General features: G+C 43.5%; 1 protein-coding gene across 1 annotated transcript in view; it reads right to left on the bottom strand.

Annotated features, from left to right (window-relative positions):
* bcl11bb (BCL11 transcription factor B b) overlaps positions 1-12374 on the bottom strand; it is a 39661-nt gene extending 27287 nt beyond the window's left edge. Inside the window, exons 1-2 of the mRNA XM_014984381.2 lie at positions 11370-12374; positions 1113-1502 (exon numbers count right to left, since the gene is read on the bottom strand). Of these exons, the coding sequence (XP_014839867.1) occupies positions 1113-1502; positions 11370-11433 (454 nt within the window). The 5' untranslated portion in view covers positions 11434-12374. The remainder of the gene's footprint in view (positions 1-1112; positions 1503-11369) is intronic.
* Between the last annotated feature and the right edge of the window lie 385 nt (positions 12375-12759).

Below are 12759 nucleotides of genomic sequence, written 5' to 3'. Positions count from 1 at the left end.
AAGATCCCTGTTAAAAATCTTCAGTGAGTGCCAATCAGAGTTCACAAAGTTTCCATAGCGACCATTAAACCATATTTACACGGCAATAAGTTGTTTGGAAGTGATACTAGCAACAACAAAAAATAACTTTTCAGCCCTACTATCACAAATGTAAACATGTGGATGTTGCTAAACTCTACTGGGAGTTTAACTAGAACTTTGGGCTTGGATTAGGTAAGACGAACATTGAACTTATGGATAAGAAATCCTTCAGGTTTGGTGTGAAACAAACGGTAAATATTGTAGAAAAGCAACTGTTAAGTATGGAAGAGGATCTGTGATGCGGTGGGACATTTTTCTCATTAAGCAACCCTTCAGATTTTGTTAAAGTGGCGTTGTGAACTTTTTAAAATGCTAACATATGGGGAACAAAAACAAAGCAATTGACAAGCACTAGAAAGCAAAGAACCAATCATCACTGGGTCTTTGCAGCAGGGTAATGATCCAAATTAACACAGAAGTGATTCATCACTCACAAACATCTCATTTGAATTTGACGTAAATCAAATTTTAAAAAAAATCAATCTCAGGAGTGAGCTAAAAAGAGGAATGGTCCAAAACTCATCAATCTGTGTGCTCCAAAGTTGTGAAGCATGTAAAAAAAGGGCCTCTCCTATTAGCAAAAAAGTAACCATAAAACTTATTTCCAACAGAGGTTACCAAAACTGTCTTCAGTCACTTCAGTTTATTCCCCCCTGAACAAACATACTCAAATTAATGGCTTGATTTTATTATTATTATTTTTTTTTTTTAGTGTGAGATTATGATCCTGCAGCATCAAGATGAAACGATTTCAATACCTTTTGCACATCTTCACCAAGGATGCTAATAAGTACTCACTACACACATACACACACGCATTACAGACACTTAGCTGTAGAGGGCGCTGTGTGGGTAACATCCTCCTTACAAAGAAACAGACACAACTCTGCAGCTCTGAGTCACTAATGAAAATCATCTCAAGCTACATTAATCCCTCCTGAAGGCCACTGTCAAAATAAAAGCTTTCTTTAAAGAGAGAGCTGTGTGTTTTGGGAGCAGTGTGTGCCACCTGTGCGTTTAACACTCCGTACCTCCTTTCTCCTGTTTGGGGCAGATTCCCTTGGCCGGGGTCAGCCTCCTGTGCTCGTCTTCCTCCCCGCCGGGGGTCACCTGGACGCCCACTTCCACCGGAAGTGACCCTCCTCTGCCGAGCTCCAGCGAGCGGGCCCGGGGCGAGACGGGAACGCCCATGATCCCGCCGGCCTCGCCGGGCTTGGAGAAGGCGCCGGGTCCGCCGCCGCCGGGCCCCCTGCACAGCCGCCGCTTGTGCTCGATGAAAACAAGGATGTCGCCGAGGGGGAAGTTGGTCTGACACTGGCCGCAGGTCAAGAGGTCGTGCTCCCCGGGCCCCATCCTCCGAGGACTCGGGGTGGACGGCTCCGGAGAGGGAGATCGAGCGCCTGAGTCATGGTTGACCTCCGCTGTGAGAAAAAGAGACGCGGAAAACAATTTAAAAAAAAAAAGACATTCAGTCAGTGAGAAAAACATCCTCAGAGAGAGAGAGGAAAAAAACTCAGCAAGGTTTAGTCCTGAAACCAATACAAGATAACAACCATCCCTCTGTACCGCACAGGGTGGTCGTTACATTAAAAAAAAAAAAAACTGTGTCACGTTCAGGGGCTTGAAACAGCAGAACGCTGTTAAGACTACTTTGCCTAGATAAACACCTGCGCCGCTTATCTCTGAGAGAGATCTGCGTAGGTGGGACCAAAAACACTTTACTCTACATGTCAGTGTGCGTCTGCGAGCGTGTGTGCGCGCTCACTCCGCTTGTGTTTTGTGTTTGTGCGGCCAGGAAGCGATTCATCTCAACGGCGCAGGCTTGGTTTCCGGTGAGAGCCCTTCGCTGCGCCGAGCTGTCACAGCGAAGATGGTTGCCTTCCACCACGTGGGAGCCTCGGCTTCTGCTCGACAAAGTGCATAGCGTAACCAAGGCCACATCCACAAGCCTCTGTTTGTGTGTGTGTGTGTGTGTGTGTGTGTGTGTCTTAAAGTGGAAAACATGAGGAGGGGGGAAAAGAAAAAAGAAAAAACAGCTTCATGTGTGCATGAATGGATCAAGACTCGGGTGAGTTTAAACGGTATTCTCAACAGACTGAAAATCCATAAAGCCAAACCTGGGGTCCTGTTAGGAGAGTAAATCTCATTCTTCACAGATCTGACACGGTCATTAATAACCATTACAGCGTTCTTCTCTACCTCCTCCCGCTGCCCCTATGGCACAGACACCCGTCCCTCAGCTTAACGCAAATCCCTCATGGACAACTTCCACTTTTTGTTTTTTTCTTTCTCCACACTACCCTGATGTACCACCATGAAAATGTGTCCTCTTCTTGAGAGCCCAGAGGAAACCTGAAGCTCCAGAGACAGTGAGGGATGTCTGGGCGAGCGAGCGGGCGATCAGGGAGGGAGCCGCGTCAGTGCCTAGGGGGGAGAGAGAGAGAGAGAGAAACCCATCTCCTTCTCTTTTGTCTCTCTCCTTCTCCAAATGACAACCCAGTGAGTGATCGGCAAAAACTTAGAGCAATTTTTTTGTTTCCTTTTTACTTTTAACTATCTTCGTTTTGCCTTGCTTTCTTGTTCGTTTTTTGGATTCAGGTTTGAGCCAAATTCCCGCCAAAAAGTCTGACGCATAAGTTGCCATTTTCCCTTTGTACTTCTGGTTCATACAAACCATTTCACATTTATATACTTAAACTGCATCTTAGCTCATGTAAGAATACAATTTAAAGTTAGCAGTTGTTACTCTCTAAAAACTTTACAGGCAATTTCCTTTTGCTTTGTGTTTGATTGCTGAAGAAATACATGTTAAATCACGGCTCCTGATCAACCCATTTTAACTCTGAGGAACCTTATGTTATTTATCAGAGCTATGTATTTATATGACAATAGAAAATTACTTTAACTCTGGTTAAAATGAGGCATGATTGGTACCAAATGGCCTGCAAGTTGTGTACAAAACGCTCAAAGTTTTGAAGGCACGAAACGGCGAAGCGGAGAAAATACAAGCATTTGAAAACGCAAAAGGATGTCCAGTGATTTTAAGAATTTGTGTATGGCTGAATGACAAAGCCTGGATATGAACAGAAGAAATGCCATTCAGCTCCTTCCAACTTTCATTTCATACCTGTAAAGAAACCATTTTGTTAAACAGTGATAGATAATTTTTTGTCACTTGCAGAAATTGTAAAAATGCTGAAATCTTGTGTTCACTTTGATGTTATATCACTTTCTAAATGAATTTTCTCCATGTTGAGGTTTTTTTTTTTTTACTCTATCTGAATTTGGGTCAGGTTACTCTTATCTAATCTCCATCTGACAGATTATGACTCCCGATCAAACCGAAAGAACTCTGAGCAACTTCCTGTTCAAAGATTTGTTTTTAGTCACACAGAAAAGTATAACGACAAAAAAAGTATCACCCTGGGGGGTATAATATAAATTAAAAAAAGAAGAAAAGAAAAAGAAAAAAAAGTTTTTTTTGTTTTTTTTTAAGCCTTGCAATTATTCTAGTATCATGTTTGGAGAATTGGGCATTTATCCGAGCACTTTGAACTGTTTTGTGGCTACTTAGTTGCATAATTCATGACACTTAAGTAGTAAGAAGAAGTAGAAAGCAGTTTAAGGACACCGAGTACTAGTTGAGGGTAGGAAATGGTTTGTTTGAGCTTACAAAATGGATGTAGGGATGGATGAAACGGCAACATCTGGGTAAAACGTTGGTGAAGAATCCCCCCGTCATTTTCCCTGAAGTAAAGAATTGAAGTATTTTCGGAAAATGACGCCATTTTGTTTGGCTCTGCTCCCTGTTTGGGTTAGTTGGCATGTGACAGATTAAATCACAAACACCGAAAGGCTTTCTGCTAATGGGTAGCATTTGTCAGAGCCTTATAACTACATTTCCTTATGCTCATTGTACATGCAGATGATAGAAAATGACTTTAAATTATCCGATGTCAAAGCAAAGCAGCAAGCGGACGTTGAGTATATATGAAACGTTCGGTGGCAGATGGCTCTGTTTTTGGACCTGAAAAACATCAGGCGACGAAATGACAAAGTTCTGAGCTAGTAAAGGGGCGAAACGATCAGCAGCTGTTCCTTCCGCTGTTGTGACTGTTGTTGTCTCCCCGGCTCCAGTCACCATCTTTGTCCTCTTTTAATTGTTGCGCCCCGTTCGCTTTGTTCCTTGAATCAAAAACTGCGTTTCCGGCCATTCGGTCGCACACACTCACACGGATCTAACCAGGCTTCGGACCCACGCCACCATACGCGACATTGAAAAATAAAAAGAGAGAAAATACTAAAGAATGTGTGTGCAGCTATTGTTCTTATCGCTCATCTCAAACCGTTTCTCTAAACTTCCCAATCATCTCTGTTAACCTCTGATCTTTTTTTTTTTAATCCAATTTCACTGTTTCCCTTATTTCTGTTCAGATAAATAACTCCTCCTCCTCCTCCCTGGGCCCAGTCACCCATCCACCCACGTAAACACACACGCACACACACCTGCATCGGCACATTCTAGTCATCTCCAGTCGCTCCAAGCATGGACCAATGCCAAATATCTTTCTCTAGATGGCGATGGCTTCCTGGACTCCTGCCAAATAATTTCCATCTCATATTCTTTGACGGCAACGGAGGAAAAACAAACACATCTACCCACAGTTCACAGCTTGTAGCCGTAATTCAGACGAAGCGACACTTGGGCCGTGTAAAGGCGATACGCGCCATGCGTGCAAGCAGAACCTCACACTGAGCCGGCCCGAGGCATAAGCAAAAAAAAGCGCCCCCCCCCCCACTCTCCCCCAAATCCCTGCTTAGGACCTCCAAAGCAGCAGGGGGCCCCCGAGAGTCCCCTGAAACCAAAAAGGTTGTAAATGCACCACTTTTGTGTCGCTTGTAGTCGATTTTGTGAAGAATAAGGCAACTTTAAAAATTCACTCTGATTTTTAAATAGGACAAAATGCAAAAATGTTTACCTGAATTAATTTAAGTTCCAGAACTGCTAACAAGCTCTTCTACATATAAAGAAAGTGGAGTTTTTGGGAGCAGACTCATCATATCTCAACACAGCTGCTCTTGCTTCTGCGAATAAATCTCAATGAATAAGTGAGAATTTTCCACAAGTGCAAACCTCGTCACTCTTCCCTGCTCCACCCAGCCTGTACTGAAACAATAAACACAAGATATGATGGCAGGAGGAAATGAAGCACATCCAAATCTCCACAATTTCAGTAAACCTTCTCTTAAGAGGACTGATCAGTTATTTCTAAGACACTTAACGTGCAAAGAGGGCTCTTAAACCCATTTTCTGCCCGGGGCCCGGCTCAACGTTTGGGCCGCCCCTGCACGCACAGGAGATAAACAGGACAGGTGGCGAAGGTGGGGGTGCGAAAACGAGACAACAAAACGAGAGGATGAGCTGACAGGCGCCCTGCAAACCGAACCCCCGCGTCTCGACTTGAGAGACAAACCTAACGAGGCCTGTTTTGCTGAACCTACGGTTGAGTAACGCGGCCTGAGGGCAGAAGGCGGTAAATTACTAGGAGCTGGCACCGAATCTATGCCACTGGAACGAAACTCGGACACCTTCTCACAACCACGCCCGCACGCTCGTCTTTCCTCAGGCTCACCTGCGAGAGGGAGTGAGGGAAGAGGGGGGGAGAGAAAGGGAAATGTGTATGCTAGAAGGAAACAAAGAAGGAATGCGTACAGGAGGGGCTAAAAAAAATCTGGTTGGTCTGGCGTATTCAAAACTTTATCAGATATGTTCCATACAGAGCTGAGGCTGGACCCACTTCTGATTGTACTCGGAGTTTCTGTTCAGCTTTTTCAGTTTAATAAATGCCAACAACAATTATTATTTTATGCCTTTATCATAGGAAAAAAACTAGTGTTGATGTTCTGGAAAAAAAGCAGAGGCTCCATCCGTTAAGTTGTGGCTTGAGGAACTGGTAAGGCTCTCTCATTTGGAAAGATTACGGTTCTCATTAGCAAATAATTTAAAGCAATTTAATAAAACTTGGCAACCCCTTCGGCAATATATTGATAACTATTTGAAGAGGATTTGATCTGAGCCTCGGTGTGATAAGATATAAGTCCTAGGGGAAGGGAGGGGGGTGGGTCATGGGAGTGTTTTTGCTTATGTCCTTTCTGTTTTGTTTTTCGTATTGTCTTTCTTATGTTTTATGTTCACATCAGAAAAATGAGGACAAATTTGTATTGCTGATGTTTCATTGTCCAGGTCTAATCCCTCAATAAAATTGTTGACAACAACAAAAAAATCTGGGAAAATGTTGAAATGGAAACACATATAAAGGAGAGAGGGGGGAAAAAAACACACTAATGTGGCATATCAGGGTGACAGACAGCGTCTAATTCCCCCTGCATGAGAGGAACATGCTTGATAGGTAAAGGAGCACAGCTGACGCTCTGTCAAACATGCCATCGCAAGGGAAGGCGTTATGATAGCAATGAAAGCCAGCTGTCTAACACAATACCACACATACTTTGTTTTTTTTTTCTTTCTAGCTCGCTCTGTTTCTTTTCTTTTTACTTCTTTTTTTTTTTTTTTTTGCTCTTCTTCACACACACGGAGCTGAATCTTCACCCCGGTGACACTCCTGTTACTCTGCCTTATCAAGTGTGGGTTAAGTCAGGCAGCCTTAGAGCACCCCCTATCAGCTTGATGAGGGGAGAGTCAGTCAGTCAGTCAGTCAGTCTACTACTGCTGCTGCTTCTGCTGCTGCTGCTGCTGCTGCACAATGTGTACCAGATGGGAAACGCTGCTGAAGACAATGGGCCTCTTTCAGCAAAAAAAAAAAAAAAAAAAAAATCCATTTATGATTTTAAAAAAAGGGCAATAAAACACTTAATAAAGGGCCTAGTTTTCTTAAAAAGGCAAGTAAGTGGTTTGATTTTTCTTGATTGTGAAATCATAAAATCTTCAAACTTTCGTCAGAACGTCATTATGATTATTTGGCTGAAGACGACTGAAGCAGGTTGTGACTCTAACCGCTCCTATAATCTCCTGAAACTCTCTAAATAATGAATGCTTAACGTCAGGAGTGAATAAAAAAAAAAAACTTTTCAAAAATCTTTTTTTTGCCTGAATAAAATTTGAATTTGCTAAAAAAAAAAAAAAGAAGAAGAAGAAAAAAAAATCCTCCGACTGGAAGCATCAATCGTTTAAACGTTTGCCGAGGTTTAAATCCTGATTTCTTTTTATTTTATTTTTTTTAGCACTTCAACTCAAACTTCTGATTATTAGCCAGATTTCCTAATAATCGCAGCATAAGGCCACAGGCGCTCGGATGACAAGTCGACTGAATTCAATAGGTTTTAACCTGCCTGTTTCTCCAACCGCGCAGCTTAAAAAACACACTCAATCTCAGGAGCTAAACCCCACCGGAGAGAGAGAGAGAGTGTGTGTGTGAGTGTGTGTGTGTGTGTGTGGGGAGTGGGGGTAAGATTCACTCTGCCATAGAAAACAAATGACACCAGCAACATTGCAGATGGTTGCAATCAAAAATTCAAACGATGAACGGGGCCCTGCTTCGCCCATCCTCTTCTTTTTTTTTCTCATCTATGATTTGCCAAGCAGAGCTGCAACACTGCAACGTTGTGTAAGGCCAGGCCTGCTTTGGTGTGTGTGTATGTGTGCGTGAGTGAGTGTGTGTTTAATTATCTTATCAGCATTTAATCTGTAGCAGTCCCATTCCTTTATCGTAAATCTTAGATTATCAGCCTGAGTGTGAGCAAAATAAAGCCCTGCTGCTGACTGTGACTTGTCACTGAAATTGCCTTATGACCTATGAGCTATGACACTTGGAGGTGCATAAATCAAATTTTGGCAAAATTGTATAATTGAGGGGGAAAAAAAAAAAATAGTGTCGCCACATTGCAAAACTCACCGAACGCGTTCTGTAATGTTTCAATTATTGAAAGAAAGACAAAAATCGTAAATCGCTCAGCCACCCCGACCGTCTCCTGTGAGATTATCATCCCGTCAACCGCAACGTTTGTGTGAATATTTGCTGTGGGGTGGAGTGAGTGAGTGAGTAAGGGGGGGGGGGGAACGAGAGCGCGTATACGGTGGGTTTCTCTCCCCCCCAGTCGTTTTGATGGCACATATGGCACGGATAAAGACGAAAACACTGACTGTTTCACGAGTAGCATGCCAATTCGGAGAGTAAACAGTTATCACGAGGCGTTTCCGTGGGATGGATCCCGCTCTGGTGATGGTACGCTGCAAAACTCTGTGGAGGGGCAGGAGGAGGGTTTGGAAGGGATGGGGGTCTGAGCAGTAACAACAACAACAAAAAAAAAACAAAAACAAAAAAAAAGCAGTGCAGTTCATGATTTTCATAGGAATTCATCAGAGCTTGCTGCAGGACACAGGTCTACGGATTGTCACAAACGCGACACCTTTGACCTCTGAGTGTGATCACAAAACAAATAATTAACTGGAAGCTGAATGTTGGCTTATTGAGCCTTCTTGCAGAGTAGCTGTTTACATGTGATTTGTTTTAGGCAGTAAAGCCACACACTTTGCATGTGGTCATGCAATCTGAGCGTAACTTGTGCAGACTCACACTAAATGCTGAATTGGTGTGTGTGTGTGTGTGTGTGTGGGCGTGTGTGTGTGTGTGTGTGTGTGTGTGTGTGTGTGTGTGTGTGTGATTTTCTTTTTCTTCTTGTCTGTGCTGCATACTTGTACATTTTGTGCATTTTCTGCATTTGAGTGTCCCTAGATGTGTGACCGAGGGAGTGTAGTTTCCTAATACACACACACACACACACACACACACATGCACATACAGGCACCGTTCTCCATTGACAAGCTCATACAGAAATATGCTGATATTCAGGTTTTGGTGTTCAGAAACAGAGTGTGTGACCCTATGGGCCGGCGGCGGCTGCGGAGAACGAAGCTGCGTTTGGTTACACGCCGTTCTCCCTGAATCTGACGAGCGGCTGACATATGCTGGCAGAAACTTCACATTATGGTTCACATAAAGACACACACACACACGCAGTGACCTGTCCCGACAGGTGACGATGAAGAAGCGTTGACGAATAAGACAACTGACGTGTCTTCGTTTTTTATGTTTTGTTTTTGTTTTGTTTTTTCACACACAGGGCGGTTGAAATTGCTCTCTTTAGGAAGTCACAGTTTAGTTTTCGCCCACGCTCCTCAGGTGGTCGTCTGCAGGCCCTCCCATCAAACAACCCGCAGCATAATGCTGCCACCAGCTGCAGAATGACAAGGCGCCTTGGCGCTTTCGCTTCGCTCCAGCTCGAGGACCCCTTACTGAATCTAATCTGGACCGTCGACGCTGAAACGTGCACGCCTTTCCTTTTGCAGAACATTTCTCTTTCTTTGGCTTTGAGCGTTTTACAGAATCTAAAAAAAAAAAAAAAAAGTGAAAAAGCTTAACACTTCAGTCCTTCCTTAACCTTACACCTGTACATCTGAGGTCAATGCCTGAGGGCATAGTTCAGCAAACATCAAGTAAAAGAACAGGTAGGACGACATTTAGATCCTCCAAACTGCCCGGCCTGTCAGCATCTGACTCTGATCTTTTTATTCAGACTTGCACTTCAGCAGCTACACGCTAAGCTGAGCGTCTGTGCATTAAGTAACATTTCCAAAAACCTGCTCCTGTTCTTGCAGCTGCATGTGTGACGACTGGAAGTTTTAAGCGTGTATCTAGTTTTTTTTTTATTATTATTATTACTAATATTTTTATTGCTTTAAGCAAGAACAGATCAATCCTGAGGACACATGCATGTCACTTCAAAAAGGCAGTTAAAAGACAATGTGTGATAACTAATTGTCAGTGCAATTATCTGCATTGAGTAGGACAGGAATGTACTGACTGTGAGGCAGGTGCCTGAAGACTTTTCTGTAATTACTATAGGAAACGTGCCCAAAAAAAAAAAAAAAAAGGTTCAGGATATTCAAGAGTTGATTTTTTTAAAAATGGAATAAGTTCATTAAAGGTAAAACTATCCTAACTTGTTGCCAAGTGTTTGTGTTATTTCTCTGCAGGCAAATTCTGGATGGACACACACACACACACACACACACATTCAGTCAGCATACACGTTTTTAGAGAGATTTAAGATCGAATAAACTGCCAGATTACAATCTACAAAATAGATTTTTTTTAGCCCTTTAAGGCCGGTGTGTTGGTTCAAAACGTCCTCTTGCATATTTTATGGACAACCTCAAACGAGGAAACTCAGGAGACAAAGTGGATGAAGCAAATAAACGATGAGCCGAAATCCACCTCACACTTTTCAGCACAGAACAGATCCGGGGCCAGAGATTACATCATGAAGTTTGTGCAATAAATTACCCAGATTAGGGAGCCCCTTTGAAATTGGATTTAGGCGCACGCCAAGCCCAGGGAGATGAAGGTTAGATTGATATAATTGGATTTCGCGACTTTTTTTTTTTTTTTTTTTTAATCGGCATGGGCCCCACTTATAAAAGTTATCTGATCGCAGTTTTGGAAAGCATTAAATCGAGACAAAAAAAAATCTATATTGTTGTTATTATCTCAACAAATGTGCTAATTTTTTTTTTTTTACTGTTTTGTTCTGCACGAAGGAGTTTTGAAAGAAAACTCAGGTTTTTTTTTAACGCACACATTTTTACTTTATTCATCTTGCAGCGGGGTAGTTGTAGCAATAATAGTAACAGCAATAATGATAATAATAATAATAGGGCCTTTAAGCTTCCGGAGGAGGAAAAGAAATGGAAACCTTGCGCAAATTTACAAATCGAGAAAGACAAAATGCGAAGAACGCGAATAATAAAAATGAGAAAATATGAGAAAAGTGCAGTAGGAAAATGCGTGTTGTGACGAAACGCTGAACACATGTGCGCGCATGCTTTCCAACTCAAAACAGACGCCCTCACTGTATATACTTGAGGGGGTGTTAAAATGTAATGATTTTTGGAATATAACGCTTATTTCACTTTTTTGTTGTTGTTGCAAGTCAAAAAAAGCGGAAACACACCGTGTTTATCAAAGCAATGTCTTCCCCCTTGTCATTTATTTCACATATGCTGCGTAGTATCCCAACTTTAGATAAATAAAACACCGCATATACGAATTATAATAATAATAACAATAATAATACATATTTGTGGTAAAATACTTCATTCTTGTAAATACATTAAAAAAAAGTCTAAACCAAGAGTGGTTAAAAAGTAAGCGATAAATAATGCAGTAATTATTATTTAGTAAGTCGACATTAGAAGAAGATTAACTCACCTTGGACCGTCTCCCTGTGCGTCAACGATAAGTGCTGCGGGTTCACCTGCTTGCGGCGGGACATTGCCCCGGCATTTACTCTGGCATCGCCCGGTGAACGGCACTTGGAGTCGGCTTGAACCGTGGTGTCGGTGAGCAGCTCTCTCTCTCCCTCCCTCTCTCTCCCTCTCTGTCTCGCGCTCTCTCTCTCCTCCGCACTCCCTCCGATCGCGCGCTCTTATCGCTAGCCCGTCGACAGTCTCTGAAGGTGTAAACTTTTGATGCGCGTTAAGGAGCCGGAGCAGCCGGGCTGAAAGTCGGAAGATCCGCGCCGGTGTCCTGCCGTGGAAGCAACACCTGGATCGGGTAGTGGGGGAGGAAGCCAAAGCGGGGCTTTCTTTCTTTCTTTCTTTTTTTTGTTGTTGTTGCGATGGATCGATGAAAGCAGGTTAGGAGAAGTGTGGCGTTTGTTTGCAGATTGAAAAGAAAAAAGGAAAAAAAAAATCCTGGACTTCCCAACCTCTGCAGCGACCGTGCTGATAGAAAATCGCCCCCCTTTTTTATTTTTTTATTATTATTATTCTTTAAAGATTTTTCTCTTAAAACCCTATGATCGCCGTATCTGTGGGGGCCAAATAGCAGCTGTTTACTCTGTGTGCTCCCTACAGTCCTTCCATCTCAGCAGTGGTGCGCTAAATGACCCTTTGGCACTGACTCCTCCTGTGCGTTTTGGCATTGGTGCGCGGAACGGCAACTCTTGGCTCCGGCAGCACTAGCCTGGCTGATTGAGAGACACACACACAGAAACACACACACACTCACACACACAGACGAGAGAGAGAAAAAAAAGAGAGAAAGGGTGTGTGTGTGTGTGTGTGTGAGAGAGAGAGAGAGAGAGAGAGAGAGGGAGAGAGAGAGAGAAACCAGGCGGGCAGACGTGACACCTCCTCCTTTTCTTCCAACAAGCCGAGGTCCAATGTTTCCCAGTTTCCTACGGTGTTTGAGGCTACTTCGAGTCGACTCACGCGATGAAAGATGCTCTGCCTGCCAGCGTACGCGCGTGTGCCCGGTGCACGGCTCGCGTGCTCGGGACTCAAGTTCAAGTGCGCTCGTGTGCCGCCTCGCGCGCCAGGCAGTTCGCTGGACGAAAACGCGCGGACAACCCGGCGGCTCCCCGGGGCTCCTCCATCAGCTCCGAGAAGTAATCACCAGTCATCAGCGGTTACTCACTTCACAGACGGTTCTCATGCCTGTCTGGGCTTTTCTGAAGCAGCGTCACGTTACCAGCAAAGAAACGAACCGTCTCACCTTTCTATTTATCATTAGTTTATATAAAGAAAAGGGGCGCGTGCAATTTTTTTCCTTCCACCCCCCACCCCCCGCGCATTAGCTACAATTTACTTCTCCTCAT

The sequence above is a fragment of the Poecilia mexicana genome, unplaced genomic scaffold (genome assembly GCF_051168715.1).
Source record: "Poecilia mexicana isolate PSO_F unplaced genomic scaffold, ASM5116871v1 scaffold_21, whole genome shotgun sequence".
Taxonomy (NCBI): Eukaryota; Metazoa; Chordata; class Actinopteri; order Cyprinodontiformes; family Poeciliidae; genus Poecilia; species Poecilia mexicana.
This window is presented reverse-complemented; position numbering and strand designations above follow the sequence as displayed.